The 18,443-nt window shown below is 40.7% G+C and overlaps 1 protein-coding gene across 3 annotated transcripts in view; it reads left to right on the top strand.

The window, feature by feature from the left end:
- LOC139155880 (complement factor H-related protein 4-like) overlaps positions 1-18,443 on the top strand; it is a 57,874-nt gene that overhangs the window by 28,894 nt on the left and 10,537 nt on the right. For all 3 annotated transcript variants that reach the window (XM_070731224.1, XM_070731226.1, XM_070731223.1), the window contains 2 exons: positions 4,915-5,094; positions 16,586-16,750. In XM_070731224.1, coding sequence (XP_070587325.1) covers positions 4,915-5,094; positions 16,586-16,749 — 344 coding nt within the window. In that variant the 3' untranslated portion in view covers position 16,750. The remainder of the gene's footprint in view (positions 1-4,914; positions 5,095-16,585; positions 16,751-18,443) is intronic.

Raw genomic sequence — 18,443 nt, 5'->3', positions numbered from 1 at the left:
TTGAGTCGCTACTCCCTATTGAGCCAGCAGAGGCTGCAGCAGAGGAAAAGGCAAAATATGGGTCAGCCACTTTTTGAGCAACTGAGTGCGCTAACAGAAAGGAAGAGAAAGAGAGAGAAAGAAAGAGAGAGAGAGAGATTGAGGGATGATAGATTATAGAGGCAGAGATAGAGGGGATAGGGAAGGTGGGGATGAGAGAGAGAGAGAGAGCGCAACAGACAGAGAGCAAAAGAGAGAGAGAGAGAGCAACAGACAGAGAGTGAGAGAAAAAGAGATACCTGGAGGGAAAGAAAGAGAGAGAGAAAGAAAAGAGGGAAAAGAGAGAGGAGAGAAGTGGATAGAAAGAAAGAAAAAGGAAAAGAGGGAGGGAAAGAGACAAGTGGTGAGGAAGGAAGGAGAAATGGAGGGAACAAGGAAGGAAGGGAGGGAGGGAGGAAGGAAGGAAGAATGAAAATGAATGGAGGGACAGAGGAAGGAAATATTTATTGAGGGGGGGTGTAATTTTTTTTAATTTTTCTCTCAACATACATTCAAACAATACAGTGTACCATCTAATTTTCCATGAATAAAATGCAGTATTTTGTTAGTAACTAATATCAATCATTAAAAAAGTTGTAAAAGGTTTTTTTTCTAATTTTGTCATCCAGTTACATACATTTTCTTTTAATTTAATTTCCTCATTAATGTTCCTTCAAAAAGTACAACACCAATTATATTTCTAACTTATTAACCATTATGCCAAAGTGCTTCCTTCTTTCTTTATACATTTTTCTATAAACCAAGAAAACCTTGTATAGCCAATCAGATGTTAAGAAAAGAAAATTAAAAACAAAACATAAACATATACAAATTTCAGACTTCTTCACCCCCTCTAAATAGTACATTTATCTAATCCAAAATTTAAAAATTATTTCAGCCCATCTAACATTTAGCTAATTAATACTTATCTACATTTCTTACTTAATTATTAATCTTACATTTCAGTCAAATTGAGAAAAGAAAAAAGGGAAAACATTTCTAAATATTCTCTATTTTCAATCAATTAAAAATCATTAATATCATTAATCTCCCCAACAATTCTAAATTCAATTCATTTTATACATTAATCCAAATCAGTATCACCTACTACATATCTTATTATACTTCTAACTTTATTAAAACAGATCAGCAATTCATATATCCAAATATAAAAAATAATCAAAGCTAAAAAATAGCAAACAAAACAATACTCCAAGCTTAATCAACCCCTTTTAAACTCCAATTTCTTTAATCTGAGCAGAACTTTGAACCAAGCCCTTTTTAATTTTTTTGTATCCCCTTTTAATCCCCTTTTCCATTTTATTCTTTTTATTCTTCCTTCTAGGAAGGAAAGACTTTGTTAGAAAAATAAAAGGGTTATTGGATCAAACTTTGGACACTTGACAACATAGTTATGAAGGTGGCAATGTCCCAGGGTTATGTGAACATCTTTTGGAATCTTCTGGCAAGCAACTGCAAGGATTCACTTAACGACTCTGTCAAGAAAGGTGGTAAAGTGAGGCAGAACTCACTTAATAACCATCTTACTCAGGAGAAAGAAACTTTGGCCTCCATTAGGGTCAGAAAAGGAGTTGAGGATTATCTGTCTGACCAGTGCACCCTTTTAGAAGCAGATCAGCAGTCCATTTTGAAGCTCCACAGACAACATCTAGGGGGGAAGGCAGGTTGTCCTTGACTTACAATGGTTAATTTACTGAGTGTTCAAAGTTGCAACAGCCCTGAAAAAAGTGACTTATGCGCCCTTTCGCAGAAGCCCGATGATGGCAGGATCAAAACTTTGCTGCCATTTCATAATTATGACCATCAATGTACCCTCTAATTTTTTTCCGGTGTGGGCGGAAAAGTATAGTGCCCTTTGGGACTGGGCGGCATAGAATAATAAATAAATAAATAAATAAATAAATAAATAAATAAATAAATAAGAAAAAAATCCCTTTTATTAAAAGAAATTAATAATTTAAAAAAACCAAAATCCATTACTATTAAAACTAAATCAACCAGCAAAACCAAAAACATAACTATTAATAAAAACAGGTGAGGGCTGGGTTTTTTTCCTCTGTTATTATTTAAGTGCTTTTACCATATGCTTTAAATCAAGTCACTTCTCTCTCTGTTTCTCTCTCCTATCATTCTCTGCCTCAATCATTTTCTCATTTCTCTTTTCTCCCCTTTTTTCTATCATTTCTCTCTATCTCTTCCTTCCACTCTTCTCTCTCTCTCTTGCTTTCTCTGTCTCTCTCTCTCACTCTCTTCCTTCCTCTCTCATCTCTCTCTCTCTTTCTTTCTTTCTTTCTCTTTCTCTCTCTTTCCCCCTCTTGGTCTCTTTCTTTTTCTCACTTTCTCCCTCTCTTGCTTTCTCTCTCTCTCTCTCTCACTCTTTCTTGTTTTCTTTCTCACACTCTTTCTCTCTCTTGTTCTCTCTCTTGCTATCTCTTTCTCTCCCCCCTTTCTCTCTCTCTCTCTTTCTCACTTTCTCTCTATCTTGCTGTCTGTTGCTCTCACTCACTCTCGTTCTCTCTCCGTTCTTCTCAGCGGAGGCTGGTAATATTCAATGTAGGGGGCGGCGCGTGCCATTTCGCACGCTCCCTATCTCCATACCAGGCCACTCGGAACATTCAAAATAAGAAAAGCCTTCGCTGGCAGGCGTTCTCTCCGCAGAGGCCGGCGAAGGTGATATTCAATGTCGGGGGCGCGCGCGCAGTTGCGCACGCTCCGTATCTCCATATCAGGCAACTCGGAACATTCAAAATAAGAAAAGCCTTCGCTGGCGAAAGTTTTTCTTATTTTGAATGTTCTGAGTGGCCTGGTATGGAGATAGGGAGCGTGCGCAACCTGGCCCGCCTCTCCTACAACCCCCATGCTGAGAGCCCGGGATGAAAGTGCTCTCAGCAAAGGGACTGAGACGGGCAAAGCGTGCGTTCCGGGTGCGGAGGAGCCGCGCCCAAAGGTAGGAGGCGGCGGCGGAGCATAGGGGGCGGATTGGGCGGGGGGCAGTGACGAAAGGCCGAGGGGGCCGGAAGCAACATGGGGAGGCAGGGGCGACTGCGGCTCCCTTCCCTTCTGCTGCTGGCGCCTCCCCGCCCCCGCCCCGCGGGACTGCGCGCCCATGGAAAATGGGGACTGCGCGCCCATGGAAAATGGGGACTGCGCGCCCATGGAAAAGGGCGCGCAACCCGGTATTTTGGAGCGCGCACACACGCATGTGCGCAGCCTACAGGAAACGGTGATGACCATTGCTGTGTGTCCTGAGGTCACGTGACCCCCTTTTGTTTCTAACCGATCCACACCCTGGCATGAAAATGTGCCGCTCAGACATTATTCTTTTCCGCCCATACCGAAAAATAATTGGAGTGAACATTGGTGGAGAGCCGAATAGGATGGTAGCAGTGCCGGGGAAGCATTGGTGCAACCTCTTTTGTCAAGTGGGTCAACCCAAGTGGCCTTTGCTGTGGTACGGTTGTTCCAGCGGCTTTGGCTGTTTCTCTGATCATTGAGAGAGCAAGCACAGATGGTCACTTGCTCTGCTGCCAAAGCCCCTCAAGCCAACAAGCTGGTAAAACCCAGCCAGCAATGTGCGAAGGCTTATTTTACTGAAAGAGTAGTAGATGCTTGGAACAAACTTCCAGCAGACGTGGTTGCTAAATCCACAGTAACTGAATTTAAACATGCCTGGGATAAACATATATCCATCCTAAGATAAAATACAGGAAATAGTATAAGGGCAGACTAGATGGACCATGAGGTCTTTTTCTGCCATCAATCTTCTATGTCTCTATGTTTCTATGCAGCTTGCAGGAATAGAGATTTGAATCAGTTTGGTTTGGCAAACCAATTCAAATCATCCTTACCACTTTAGTGGAGGTGGGCCAAGATGATTGAATTTCACCCGTTAGGGATACTTAGTGAATATTGTCTTGCCATCCAAACTGGACAAACAGTGGCTATTTGAAAACTTCAATATCATAGACACCCCATTCTTGAACCATATCACCCTGAATCTCTGGAGTCTCCAGAGAAGGGCAGCCTAGAAATCGAAATAATAAAACAAATATCCAGCTTTAAAGTTAGTGAGCAGCTCCTTGGATTGCATTCAGAGGAACATTGGTAGCCAGTGCAACCTCTACAATTGTAATATGACAGAACAAGATTATACTGTGAACATGCAGTGTATTGAATTCTAGAACAGCTGGCATTTCCAGGGCAGTCCTAGGAAGAACAGATTGATTAATTACATATCATGAAATTGGTATCAAGTCTCATCAATTACATATATTTTTTCCTCCAGGACAATCTATCACCAATCTGGTCTTTTAGATTTACCAACAATGTCAATAGCAATAGCATAATAAGGGCACGAAACGTTCTGCCACATGTTGGGCAGACATGTGTGGTCACCATTGTCATAGAATTTGCATTTGCAGCCCTGGCTTTGCCGAGTGTTTACTTCTCTACTGCTCTGAATGTACTTCTGGCCTCAGATGTCTGACAGTCTTGGTGAATCAATGTTAAATCTTGTGAGCTCTCTGGAGACAGAAAACATGAGAGTATCAGATTGTAGCTTTATATTTCTATTCAACACTATAGTAAAGGGGCTGAATAATTATAGCAACGTGGTGAATTTATTAATGATCTTCCAAATAAATACAAGGAAACTGAATCTTTTGATCATGATGGCTAATTTTACAGTATATTTTAGATACTAACAGGAGGTTTGAAATTAATTAGTGCCCATGAATAGGTATGATTACTGATTAAAATAGTCTCATGGTGCTATGTAATATAATAGTGCTTGTTTTCTGTGCTATTATAAAGCAAGTCCCATAATCCAAAGATGCACAGATTTTTTAAATATAAATTATGATATATTTTCTCTAGAAATCACATGTAACCCTCCAAGAATATCGAATGGTTATTTCCAATCTCGAAGAACTATATACTATGATGGGGATCTAATTCGAATTCAGTGTGATAGTGGATTTATTCTTGAAAATGATAATGGGGAAAAGGTGATTGAATGCACAAAAAATGGATGGTCACCTTTATCAAAATGTATCCGTGAGTAGAACTTGCATTTATTATTATGATTATAGAAGGGCTGAGCTATTTATTAACTCTGAATAACTGCACTTTTAAACATTATTTTATGTATTTTTTCAATTATTTTTGCCAAGGGACATATCTCCCTGAGAACATTTTAGCAGATTCTTAGTTTTTATTTAGTTGCAACAGGATGAAGGACAGACATGAAAGGAGGATGTGCTATCAGACTAGAATGTACAATATGGTAGAATTGCATTTCCACCAATTCACTTTGAAAATATTCTGTCTTTCTAAATACATGTGGGATGTGCGCAGGAAATGAGTTGTGGAATAACAGCTTGACAAATAAAGAGGAATAACCAAAGTTACAGGCAAATTCACAGGCAGATAGATACACATAACCATAAAAAAGAAAAATAATATAGAAAGTGCTTTATCTTAGCAAATAAATAGGCTTATTGTAAACATAGATACAAATTATAGGTTGGTGAACCTAGTCTCTAAATTTTGAACTGAAGAAAGAGCAGATCTAAAAGCTGCTAAACAACTGAAAATGTTGAATGTTAAGTATGAAATGAATAGCTTTAGAGCAGGGGTATAACACTTGATTTCACTGAGGGCTGCATCAGGATTGTGTTTGACCTTGGGGGAGGTTGTGGCTGGAGTGGGTGTGGCTAGGGTGAGTGTGGCCAGGGTGGATGTCAGTGATGGGCTACCTAAATTTTTACTACCACACTGTGGGTGTGGCTTATGCATTTAGTTTCAACATCTTTCAGTGCAAATTGGGGTGGAGCTCCAAATTTTGCTACCGGAACTGCGTTCCTGACCATTTCCGTAGGAGCCCATCACTGGTGGATGTGGCTAGTTCAACATCATCCATGTTGGGGGCACATGTGGTGCACTGGTGGGTTCTGAATTCATTTGCCATCGGTTTGCATGTTCACTTGTGCATGCATGCGATGCTTCTGCATATGTACAGAAGCCCAGGTTCGCCTGGTGCACCAGTTGCGGCCCTATTTGGACAGGGAGTCATTGCTCACAGTCGCTCATGCCCTCATCACCTCGAGGTTCGACTACTGCAATGCTCTCTACATGGGGCTACCTTTGAAAAGTGTTCGAAAACTTCAGATCGTGCAGAATGTGGCCATGAGAGCTATTGTGGGGCTTCCCAGATTCGCCCACATTTCTACAACACTCCGTGGCCTGCACTGGCTGCCGATCAGTTTCTGGTCACAATTGGACCAGAATACCTTCGGAACTGCCTTCCACCGCACGAATCCCAGTGACCGGTTAGGTCCCACAGAGTTGGCCTTCTCCAGGTCCCGTCAACCAAACAATGTCATTTGGCGGGCCCCAGGGGAAGAGCCTTCTCTGTGGCGGCCCCGGCACCTCCACCCACTGTTCAAGACTTCCCCTTAAGCTAGTTCTCTTCTCCGTGGAGAACTGTCACTGTTTGAACAGTTAAAAGCGAAAGATCTCAAGTGCAGATCAGGAGCCCCTAATCAGCACATCGCACCGGCTTCGTGCTGCCCCGGAATGCCTAGATTATGGGAAAGGTACAGGTATCAACTTTGCTCTGCCAGATGTCCTCTAGGTTTGATACACCCCAACCCTTTTATATTGAGGCAATTGTTTGATGTAGCAATCATCAATTTGGTGATATTATTCTTGGGTGTTCTTCCATATACCTATGACGAAAATAAGAAAGATTCCCTTGACAAAGAGATATGCAAGAACTGTTGCCTAGGAAAAGGGGCTGAAGCATTTTTAAATCCAAAAAAGCAAGAAAACATTTGGAAGGCACTCAGGCCTTCTTTTTTTAGTGAATAAAGGAGGAGAAATATAGCTCAATCAGAGGGGTAAGATATTGTTATTATACATTTTGGTGAAGATAAACTTAAGCTTGCTGTGGAGTTGATTTTCTTAGCTCATACAACTGGTGTGACTGACAGGACTGAAACTCACAAGTCAGAGAAAAGTCCCAAAGCATGTGTTACTGGCAAATTGGAAAAAAAAATCTTAAAACAAAATAAATTCTCTAGATCCACTTCAAGATCTGTAGCATGGGGATCTCTCCTCATTTTTCAGTATGCTAGTTTCATAGGCATTAACTTCTTGACCATGTATCTCTATTCATATTCTTCTGTAGAAATTCAGTGTCCCACTCCAGAAGTGACAAATGGTGACATTGAACCTAGGCAAACTCAATATGTGTATAACAATGAAATTGAGATAACCTTTTATAAATGGATATTTTTTAAAGTAATCCAAAGAAAGTACACATCAAAATGTACTGCTAATGGTTGGGATCCCTCTCTTCCTCTCCAGTATCACGGTAAACAGTGCTTTTTAAAAGTTTCTTCGTCTTCAGTTTCTTTCTAAAGCAGAAATTGCTTTATTGTTTATGAATGAGATACCTACGTTATGGTGGATGAGATGAGATGACAGTGGCTATAGTAATGGTAACCTTTCTATAATTTCTCTTCTTAGAAATAGTCCCAAGATTTTTTATAACTGACATAAAATTGTTCCACAAAATGTAAGGAAAAAAATGTAGCTAAAGCAGATTAAATAAATGAATTCTTTCCATAGTTTGAAATTACATTATAGAAGTAATGCCATCGCTAACAATAATCTAGAGCACAGAAGAGTTTGTTGACTTTTTTGCATCTTCTGGCCACTGAGACTTACAAGTCAGCTGCAAGGACATTAAAGTTCTGCAGTCTCCTCACAAAGAACAACCTTCCAGAGAATAGTGGACAATTTTTCTTGTCCTTTCTTTATCCAAGGAGACTCTGCTGCTAAGGCTTGTCATCCAATCACCACAGTATCATCTCTACAATATAGCTCTTTCTCTCTCTTTCTTTCTCTCTCTTCTCTTCCTTTCTCTCTCCCCCTATCTCTCCCTCTTTCTCTCTCTCTTCTCTCTTTCTATTCCTCTTTGTATCTCTCCCTCTTTCTTTCTCTCTCTCCCTTTCTATCTCTCCTCTTCCTTTCTCTCTCCCTCTCTTTCTCCCCCCTTTCTCTCCCTTCCTTTCCCTCCCTCCTTCCTTCCTCTCCACTTCTCTTTCCCTCCCTCTCTTTCCATTTTTTTTCTTTCGGTCCACTTCTCTCTCTCTCCGCTTCTCCAGCTGGCACCGCTTCGGCATCCTCCCCTTGGCTCTGCCCCCACTGCAGCTGGCATTGGTGCAGCAACAGCGGCGGTTCATCTTGGACCAGGCCCCACCAGCTGGTGCCACTTTCCATGCAACTCCAGCCTTCTCCTGCCCTGCTGAGCGAGGAGGAGGTGGAGAGCCAAGGGGCAGGGAGGAAAGCAAGCCTGCAATTGGCCCCTTTATTTTTTGCCCTTAGGGAGAGGAACTGTTGCTGCTCTGCCAAAGGACAGAAACAGTTTCTCTCCCTAAAGGCGGAAAAGAAAGGAGCCAATTGCAGGTCTGCTTTCCTCCCTGCCCCTTGGCTCTCCACCTCCTCCTCGCTCAGCAGCCGACCTCCATGAGTGGAAAGGAGATTTGGGAACTTATTATATCGATCGGTAAAACTTCATGCATTGCCGCGGGCCGGATAAATGGCCTCAGCAGGCCGCATTTGTCCCGCAGGCCATAGTGTAAACAAATTCTACATTGCCATGGCTAAAAGTAAGATATAACCAGTCACAGATATAATATTTTCTGTTGTATTCATCACTTCACATCACATCAGTGTTTAAGAATTTAGGAGGCGAGATCAAGAATCTACTGTATTTTTTGGTGTATAAGATGCACCAGAATATAAGACGCACCTTAGTTTTTGGGGAGGAAAATAGGGGAAAGAATCTGCTTACCAGGTATTCATCTTGCTAGGGTCCTTAGTCTGATCAGCTTCAGCACATTATTTTATCCCCTGGTTAAGGGCTTAATTTTTTTTTATTCTGAGAGAGTAACAATGAAAGAGCTTGCAAGCCAGTAAGAGCTGGGAACATCATTAGTACCTGGAAAGAAACAGTCTGAGCAAGTACAGCAATGGAAAAAACCCTGCAAAGACTTAGGGCTTGGAAAACATTCTTCTTTGCAGAGAGTGACAATGAAAGAGCTTGCAGGCAGGTAAAAGCTGGTAACATTGTTAGCACCTGGTTAAGACTGGAAAGAAACATTCGGAGCAAGTTAGACCAATGGGGGAAAAAACCCTGCAAAGACTTAGGGCTTGGAAAACATTCTTCGTAGAGAGAAACAATGAAAGAGCCTGCAAGGTAAGAGCTGGGGAGATTGTTAGCAGCTAGTTAGGACTGGAAAAAAAGCTACATTCAGATTATAAGATGCACCCTAATTATCAGCCTCTTTTAGGGAGGAAAAAGGTGCGTCTTATACACTAAAATACAGTATTTATTCTGGCTATACCAAAATTGTTAATCTTGAATAGAAATCCTGTCTGTCAGCTCAGACTCTCCAGTGTCAAGGCTCCAGGTAGCATCCAAACTAAATCAGAGTCCAAGTCTAGTACTCCTCAAAGTTCCATTTATTGCCAGAGTCATCCTGGCACCTACACTGGGAAACCTCAATCTGAGTTTCCCACCCAATTGAAAGTTCACATCCCTTGTCCTCCACCCACAAATTTGTCACATTGCCCACACAGATTGTGCCAGCGTGGCAAGTTCTCCTTCTCCTTCTGCCCAGGTGGTTGGGCATGAGATGGCCTTGAACCACTTGAAAAAATGTTTTGTGGCTGCATCTGCTCCCTTATGAAAATCGTCCCTCCCAAGTTCCCATAAACATCAAGCCTTCTGGGAAGAGGGGCATGGTCAGCGCCATGGTGAGACAGTTTCTCCTTCACGCTCCCGGGGGGATGCTGAATCCCCACTGTTTGGAGGTGCTGATTCCTGTGAGAAAGGGGTCTTTGTTTCCTGTTGTTTTGGGGGCTGGCATGCTCCATGACAGGCAGAGCTGCAGTCTCGACTGGCAGTGAGTAAAATAACCTTGGTCGCCATAGCCACGGCAATTATGTGCTGGGAAGATAGGATTTGAAGCATCAGGAGTCATCTGGAAGGAGAAGAAACATAAGTTCTTGTGTTGGAGGATGAGAAAAATAAACCTGTTGGAAAGGGTGAACGATTTTGCCAGAGGGGATCTTGATTCGGACTTTTAAAAATCTCTTTGTTTCGGAAGTTGGGCGGAAGCGGAAATGGCTGCGGCTGTACTATTTTTTGACATATTATTCGGCATTTAAATGAACTTAAAAATTTATTTTAAAACCCAAGAACTTTACAAATTGTTTTTATATGTGGAAGTTGGGAACACAAGACTGGACATTCAGAATTACCATAATTTAAATTTCAAAGTGATTATAGAAGCCAGAATTGAAGAACTGGGAGTAACCATGATTGCATACTGATGACATCTGCTGATGAAGTTGAGGCAATATTTGGTTGGACTTGTTGTTCACTGAATTTGTCCTTGATGCAATGAGGCTGGGCAGATTGTTTTCATTTTATAAGTAATAAAGAGGAACTAAAAAATAGGTAGAAAGAGAACATCTTGGGCTTGAATTTTATTTGAACTTGGAAAGAGTGAGAAGGAAAGAAGAATATAATCTGATTTGGAAAAGTTTGGCTTCTGGATGTTATAAAGGTTAATTGTATATTTCGATAATTTTTTTTGATACCTTAACTTTGCAAAAAATGGAAGACATAAGAAATTTGTTCATTACTCCATATTAGAAATATGGAGTAATTTACAATTATCATTCGTAGGAAGAATCTCCACAGTTAAAATGAATATCCTTCCAAAAATATTATTCCTTTTTCAAGTGATTCCGATAAATCCAGGAGCGAAATTCTTTGCCGAATTGAATAAGATAATAAGAAAATTTATTTGGCAAGGTAAAAAATCAAGAATAAAACAAAATTCATTAGAAGACCGTAAGGAGAGAGGGGGCCTGGGGCTTCCAAATTGGAAACTATATTATCATGCCACGGCTCTGACATGGATAAAAGAATGGCTTACACTACAAAATCAAAGATTGCTTAACCTAGAAGGCCACGACTTGATGGTCGGGTGGCATGCATTTGTTTGGTATGATAAGTTAAGAACCCACTCATATTTTAAAAATAATGTTATTAGAAAGGCATTGATAGAAGTGTGGAATGAAATAAAGAAAAATCATTTTTTAGTAATGCCAGAATGGGTTTCACCCCTCGAAGCCATAGTACACCCAAATCTTAAAGGAAAAGGTAAGATTTGGAAATATAGTGATCTGTTAAATAATCAATTAAAATTAAGAACAAAACAAGAGTTATACGAGTTAGGTATAGATTTAGATTGGTGGCATTATATGCAGATTAGTTCCAGATATCAAATAGACGTAAAGACTTACATTTTTTAAAAAGAAAATAATGTACTGGGCAAATTATTATTCCAAAATCAAACAAAGACAATTGGAAATGTTTATAAATATTTACTAAATCATAGAACGATAGGTTGGATATTGAAAGATAATATGATCAGTTGGTGCAAAAATTTTGGCAAAGAGATTGATTTAGATACTTGGGAAAAGATATGGACCTATAATTGGAAAATAACAAAATCAATCTCTTTCAAAGAAAATCAAATTAAGATGTTTTATAGATGGCACCTTCCACCATATAGAATCTCTAAAATGTTTCCTTCGGTATCGCCCATTTGTTGGAAATGTAAAAAAGAAGTTGGTACATATTACCATACATGGTGGACCTGTCCGGAGACAAAAATATTCTGGAATAAAGTAGAGAATTGGATAAATGAAATAACAAAGGAGAAGATTAAAAAATCTCCTGAATTTTTTTTATTGGGTATTTCAAATATAAAGTATAAAAAAGATATTTACTATTTAATAATACATATATTGACCGCGGCACGAATAACATTCGCGCAGAAATGGAAAGAAAAGACGATACCGAAAGACTCTGAGGTGTTTAAAAAAATCATAGAGTGTGCAGAACTAGATATGATGACTAAAAGGTTGAACAATCAAACTGAAACAGAATTTTATAAAATTTGGGATAAAGTATATGATTGGTGGAATGTTAAAAATAGTATTAAAAATTAAACATATAAGAATAAATGATCACTTAAAAATTATAACATAGAATTATATAGTTTATATAGTTCATATTATAACTAACTCAGAAGTGTTTATATTATTATTTTTTTGTATTACTAATAATTTGTTTATTGTTTTTTTTGATATATATATATACATATAAGTATATTATTATTATTTTTTGTTCAAATATATATATATATATATAGAAACTCAATCAATGATCTTAATTTTAAAAATCTATAATTAAATTTAATGATAAAGTAATTTTCAAGTGTGGTTTTTTCTGCTTAGATCTTGTAACAGTTAGAGCTTTTTATATTTTGTATTAGTTAGACTTCTAAGATAAGCGGAGCAATAGTAGCTCCTTAAATGTTTAATGTTGTATGTCTTTGTTCGTTTTACTTTGAAAATAATAAAAAATATTTTTTTAAAAAAAGAAATTTGTTCAAAGATATACTTAAAGATATATACTGAAAGTTCACAGCAAAACTGTAGTGAAATTGAAGGAGAAGAAGAAAAGAGTCCTCAACAATGGGAATTGAATGAGCAACAGAGAAATGGAAATAGAAAAGTACAGTGGTACCTCGAGATACGAGTTTAATTCGTTCCGGACCTGGGCTCTTAAGTCGAGCAGCTCTTATCTCGAACGACTTTTCCCCATAGGAATTAATGTAAATAATTTTAATTGGTTCCAGCCCTCAAAAAACTCACAAAGTTAGTCTAAATTATGCAGAAAGACATGTTTTTAATGAAGAAATGTACATGTACATATAAATGAATAATGAAGTTTCTTTCACTTAACTTGTAAACTTTCTTAAACTTTTAAATTTACATATGTTCAACTTCTCTGCCACCCAATCCTGTAGGACAGAGGTCCCCAACCCTTTTTGCACCAGGGACCGGCTTTAAGCGATCAAGAGAGGAATGGGTGAATGAATGGACGGAGGGTGGGAAGGAAGGAAGGAAAGAGGGAAGGGACAGGAACAGAGGAAGGAAGCAAGGAAACTTATGAAAGGGGAGAGTAAGAGAGGAATGAGTGAAGGGAGGGAGGGAGGGAAGAAGGTGGGAAGGAGAAAGAAAAGAAGAAATAGAGGAAGGGAAGGTAAAAGAGAGAAAGAAAAAGAGCAAGAAAGAAAGAAAGAAAGCAAGAAAGAAAGGGGGAAGGGACAGGAACAGAGGAAGGAAGCAAGGAAACTTATGAAAGGGGAGAGTAAGAGAGGAATGAGTGAAGGGAGGGAGGGAAGAAGGTGGGAAGGAGAAAGAAAAGAAGAAATAGAGGAAGGGAAGGTAAAAGAGAGAAAGAAAAAGAGCAAGAAAGAAAGCAAGAAAGCAAGAAAGAAAGAAAGGGGGAAGGGACAGGAACAGAGGAAGGAAGCAAGGAAACTTATGAAAGGGGAGAGTAAGAGAGGAATGAGTGAAGGGAGGGAGGGAGGGAAGAAGGTGGGAAGGAGAAAGAAAAGAAGAAATAGAGGAAGGGAAGGTAAAAGAGAGAAAGAAAAAGAGCAAGAAAGAAAGCTGCAAGCACCCCCCCGAGCCCCCCAGGCCGGCTGCAACCTTTTAAAACACGTGCGCCGCTTCGCAGCTGTCTCCTGAAGCCGAACGCGGAAGTTAGCGTTTGGCTTCAGGAGACAGCTCCTTGGCGCTTGTATCTCGAATTTGGGCTTGTAAGTAGAACAAAAATATCTCTCCCCTCCCAGCTCTTATCTCGAGTTGCTCTTAAGTAGAGCAGCTCTTATGTCGGGGTTCCACTGTATCACCAGATGGGCATTCCCAAAAGGAACTGATTAATGGACACAACATTAATGAAATAGTGGTTTTTAGAAATGAATTGGAAAATGGTTTGATTGAAGGAGGGGTTGATGGTCATATTCTTGATGATTTAAGCATTACTTGCTATTCTGTACAGGTCGTATGTGACCCGAAACAAAGTTTGAAACCCTGTAAAACATTTTTCCTCCATATCTGAAACTTGAAACTTCATGACTTTGTGTCATTTTAGGGATTCTTTCTATGAGTATTTTTGGGCGGGGCGGGGCGGGGGGGAGCTTAGTTTTTGCTGGGCAAAAAAGTCATACTTGTACTGTTCTGGTCATATATAACCCGGACTAAAAAAGGTTTATTTTAGGTACTTAAATTTGGTCTTTTTTTTGCTGGGATACTAAGTTGAACTTTTCTGAACACAATGAAAGGAAAATTGAAATGAAAAAAATAATAATGCTTATTTGTTTATTTTGCTCATAAAAGCATGCCCCCAGCGTTTTTGTGCAATTTTGTTTATTTTTATTTAGATTAGGCTTCCAGTTAAAACTTTTTTTTAACCTTTTGCATAAAAGCTCCCCCCGACTATGTGCAATTGTTTCAATTTATATATATTTCAGGTTCCAAATTCAAAATATTATTAAAGATTTTGGCATTGGATTACTAGTTTGAACATTTCTGAACATAATGATATGAAAATTGAACTGATAAAATTGATGCTTATTTGTTTATTTTGCTCAGAAATAGTCCCCCCCCCAGCTGTGTGCAATCAGTTTCACTTTACATTTTTTTTAGGCTCCAAATCCGAAATATTTTTAATACCCTAGGCATTGATTTACTAAATTGAACATTCCTAATCATCAAAAAAATATTCCCTAAGCTGAAAAATTGATGCTTATATTTTTATTTTGCTTTTGGATGAGGGATGAAGGCTAGTGCCAAGCAGTCAGTGATGTGGTGGCCAGCCTGACCACATCGAGAGCACTTTATGCCCCTCACTGGCTCAAAGTGCGGGGTACTGAGGTCTTAGGTGGAACTCTATGTCCAACTGCTTTCTGGCTGGCTGGTCAATGGGTTTTCCTTTTGCTTTTTGATCACCAAGTCTAGAGTGATGGCAGTGAAATACCAATCTTGGACTCAGAATGGTACTCCCCTGCACACCTCTTTCAATTCTGGATCCAGCACATCTCAAAACGTGTGCATCAAGAGCAGTTTGGGCCAATCCCGCATCTTCCTGGCCATTCTTCTAAACTCCCATACCAGTTCCTTCACTAGGTACCAGCTTGCCTCAACTTTTGGATCTGTCCCTCAGTGTCTACCTGCTGGGCGTCATCACAGATTATGACCCTTATCAACTGGATGAAGCCAGCCATGTCATCTAGCTCGGGGGCCACTTTATCATGGAGTTCGACCACCTATTCTGCTGCATCTCCCTCATTTGTGACCTCAGTTATCTTGTTAATCAGCTGCATATATGTCTGGTAGCAGTCCCTGTATTTATCGATATAGGCCTACACTTGATGGAGGAAATAGTCCTATTTCTAGTTCTAGCTTTGGGTTGCCATTGAACATGATGTGGAACCAAGGTGCAGTCTCCTTGGCCTGAGGGGTGGTGGCTGGCCTGGGTGGGGCTGGTGGCATGACAGCCTGCTGGGGGGGGTCCTATGACTTGCCCCCTCCTGTTTCTGTTGTCTTAGGCCCCATCTGGCCCCATCTGCAAGGAGGGGCCAGGATGCTGGCAGAGGGATGGGCCTGCCCAGACCTGATATCATAGAGGTCTGCTATGCTGCCCACATCCATGGTGTGATGTTCAGTTGCAGGGGGTATCTCAGGGTAAATTGGCTCTGTACTGACCCCACTCCAGGGAAGAAAGCCCATCCTGGGCTAATGTTGGGGGCTCACTAGTCCGGGCGGATAAGCTGGCTTTGGAGAGGGGTATTGGGTTGTATAAGTAGGTTTCACCCCAGTGGAGAGGCCCTCTAGGATTCCACTTGCTGCTGTGTGGAAAGAACAGGTGTCCCTGATGTATAGAGGGTCCTGGTGCCTCTCTGGGAAGGAAAACTTTGGCTGTGATTTGGGGCTTGTCCAATTCTCGGTTAAGTGTTCAAACTGATCAGGGAGATCCATCAATTACTGACAGCATGACAGCAGCTGGAATCTTTCGCTTTCAGAGCGGTTTGTGAGCATAATTTTTTGCTGTCGCCATTCATAAACCAAGAGCAGTCTGGCGTCCAGAGGGCCTCCCTCCCTCTAGGGAGGAGGACTCAGATCCCCTTGGGAGGTCAGCTCTAGCTGAGAGAGGGGCAAGAAGCCTCCAATTGAATCTCACTCTTTTCAGCCTCTTTGGCAGGTTTGAATTCCTGGGGTGGATTTTAGGGGACCAGTAGCTTCCTCCTTCTATTCCACCCCCCCTTTTTTTCTTTTCCTCAGTTCTCACACTGCCTGGTGCTGGGTCAAATGCTGGGGCTCAGTTCCCCGATTAAACCTCCCATCCTTCCAAGATCAGTAAAATAAGGACCCAGATTGTTGGATGCAATACTCTGACTCTATAAACCTCTTAAAGAGGTCTATAACACTGCAAAGTGTTACATAAATATAAGTGCTATTGCTATTGCTATCTTGTGAAGCTGACAGAAGTGAAACACAATAGACAGTGACTTATTGACTTTTAATCCCTATTCATATTCCTCTGTAGAAATTGAGTGTTCACGTCCACACGTGAAGTTTGGCCGCATTCAATCTAGCCAACCTCTATACAGGAACAATGAGGAAATTGAGATAAACTGTGTTTGGCCTTTCTTCAGGAAAAAGGTTTCTAAATGTACTGCTAATGGTTGGGATCCCCCCGTTTCTTGTTAAGGTAAGCAGTGGTGGTGGTCAATGTTCCCGCTAATTTTTTTTTGGTGTGGGTGGAAAAGTATAGTGTCTGAGCGGCAGTCCCCTTGGGATTGGGAAGCATATAAATAAATAAATAAATAAATAAATAAATAAATAAATAAATGAATGAATGAATGAATGAATGAATGAATGAATGAATGAATGAATGAAAATCCATTACTATTAAAACTAAAACAACCAGCAAAACCCAAAACATAACTATTAATAAAAACAGGTGAGGGCTGGGTTTTTTTCTCTGTTATTATTTAAGTGCTTTTACCATATGCTTTGAATAAAGAGTCACTTCTCTCTCTGTTTCTCTCTTTCCTGTCATTCTCTGCCTCAATCATTTTCTCATTTCTCTTTTTTTCTCCCCTTTTTTCTATCATTTTTTCTCTCTCTCTTCCTTCCACTCTTCTCTCTCTCTCTTGCTTTCTCTCTCTCTCTCTCTCTCTTGCTTTCTTCCTCTCTCTCACTCTCTTCCTTCCTCTCATCTCTCTCTCTCTTTCTCTCTTTCTTTCTCTCTCCCCCTCTTTCTCTCTCTCTTTTTCTCACTTTCTCTCTCTTGTTTTCTTTCTCTCTCTCTCTCTTGCTTTTTCTCTCACACACACTTTCTTGTTTTCTTCTCTCACCCTTTCTCTCTCTTGTTCTCTCTCTCTTGCTATCTCTTTCTCTCCCCCCTCTTTCTATGTCTCTCTCTTTCTCACTTTCTCTCTATTTTGCTCTGTCGCTCTCACTCTCTCTCGTTCTCTCTCCGTTCTTCTCACAGCGGAGGCCAGCGAAGATGATTTTCAATGACAGGCGCGCTGGCAGGCGCGCGCTCCCCATCCCCTGGCCAGCCCGCCCGGAACATTCAAAGGAAGAAAAACCTTTGCCGGCAAAGGTTTTTCTTATTTTGAATGTTCCGAGCCGGCTAGCAGGGGGATGGGGAGCGCGCGCACCCGTGCACCCGACATTTAAAATAACCTTTGCCGGGCTCCGCTGTGAGAATGCCTGCCCCGCCTCTTCTGCAGCCCCCTCGCTGAGAGCCTGGGACAAAAGCGCTCTGGGCGAAGGGACTGCGAGAGCGGCGGGGTGGGCATTCCCACTGTGGGAGGAGCCGCGCCCCAAGGTGGGAAGTAGAGGAGAAAGAGAGGCAGATTGAGCGGGGTGGTGGGGGGCAGCGGCGAGAAGCCAGGGGCGCGAGGGGCCCGGAGATGCGGGGGGCGGGGGACGCCGTGGCTCTGTGTGCGCCCAAAGGGTACATGGGGGTGTTTTGGGGTGCACGCACGCAGGCAAGAGAATAATATTTTTAAAACTAACAGTATTAATGATAATATTTCTATACTTTTTCTTCTTAAAAATGTCCTGAAGCACTTTATAATAATCATAATATTGTTCCACAAAAACAGAGAAAAAAATGTATTAAAAGCACACTCAATAGTAATAACCTTATGATAATGATACTCGTTCTGTTACTAGTCAGAGAGTAAAGATTATAGGGATGATTTAATTAAAGTGATTCTTTAAAGAAGCTACATCCTATCACAGTCAGAGAAAGAGATTCAGTGCTTCAAAAGCAAGTTTCCAACTTTTATTGTTAATTTTCTGAACTAAAAGCTTAACATATAACACTTCATACAAGGACACATACTTTCCCAACTGAGGATTTGAACCTGACAATACAGGCAGAAGCA

The sequence above is a fragment of the Erythrolamprus reginae genome, unplaced genomic scaffold (assembly GCF_031021105.1).
Source record: "Erythrolamprus reginae isolate rEryReg1 unplaced genomic scaffold, rEryReg1.hap1 H_8, whole genome shotgun sequence".
Classification (NCBI taxonomy): domain Eukaryota; kingdom Metazoa; phylum Chordata; class Lepidosauria; order Squamata; family Dipsadidae; genus Erythrolamprus; species Erythrolamprus reginae.
Note: the sequence above shows the minus strand (reverse complement) of the source record. Positions and strands in the feature narration are given on the sequence as shown.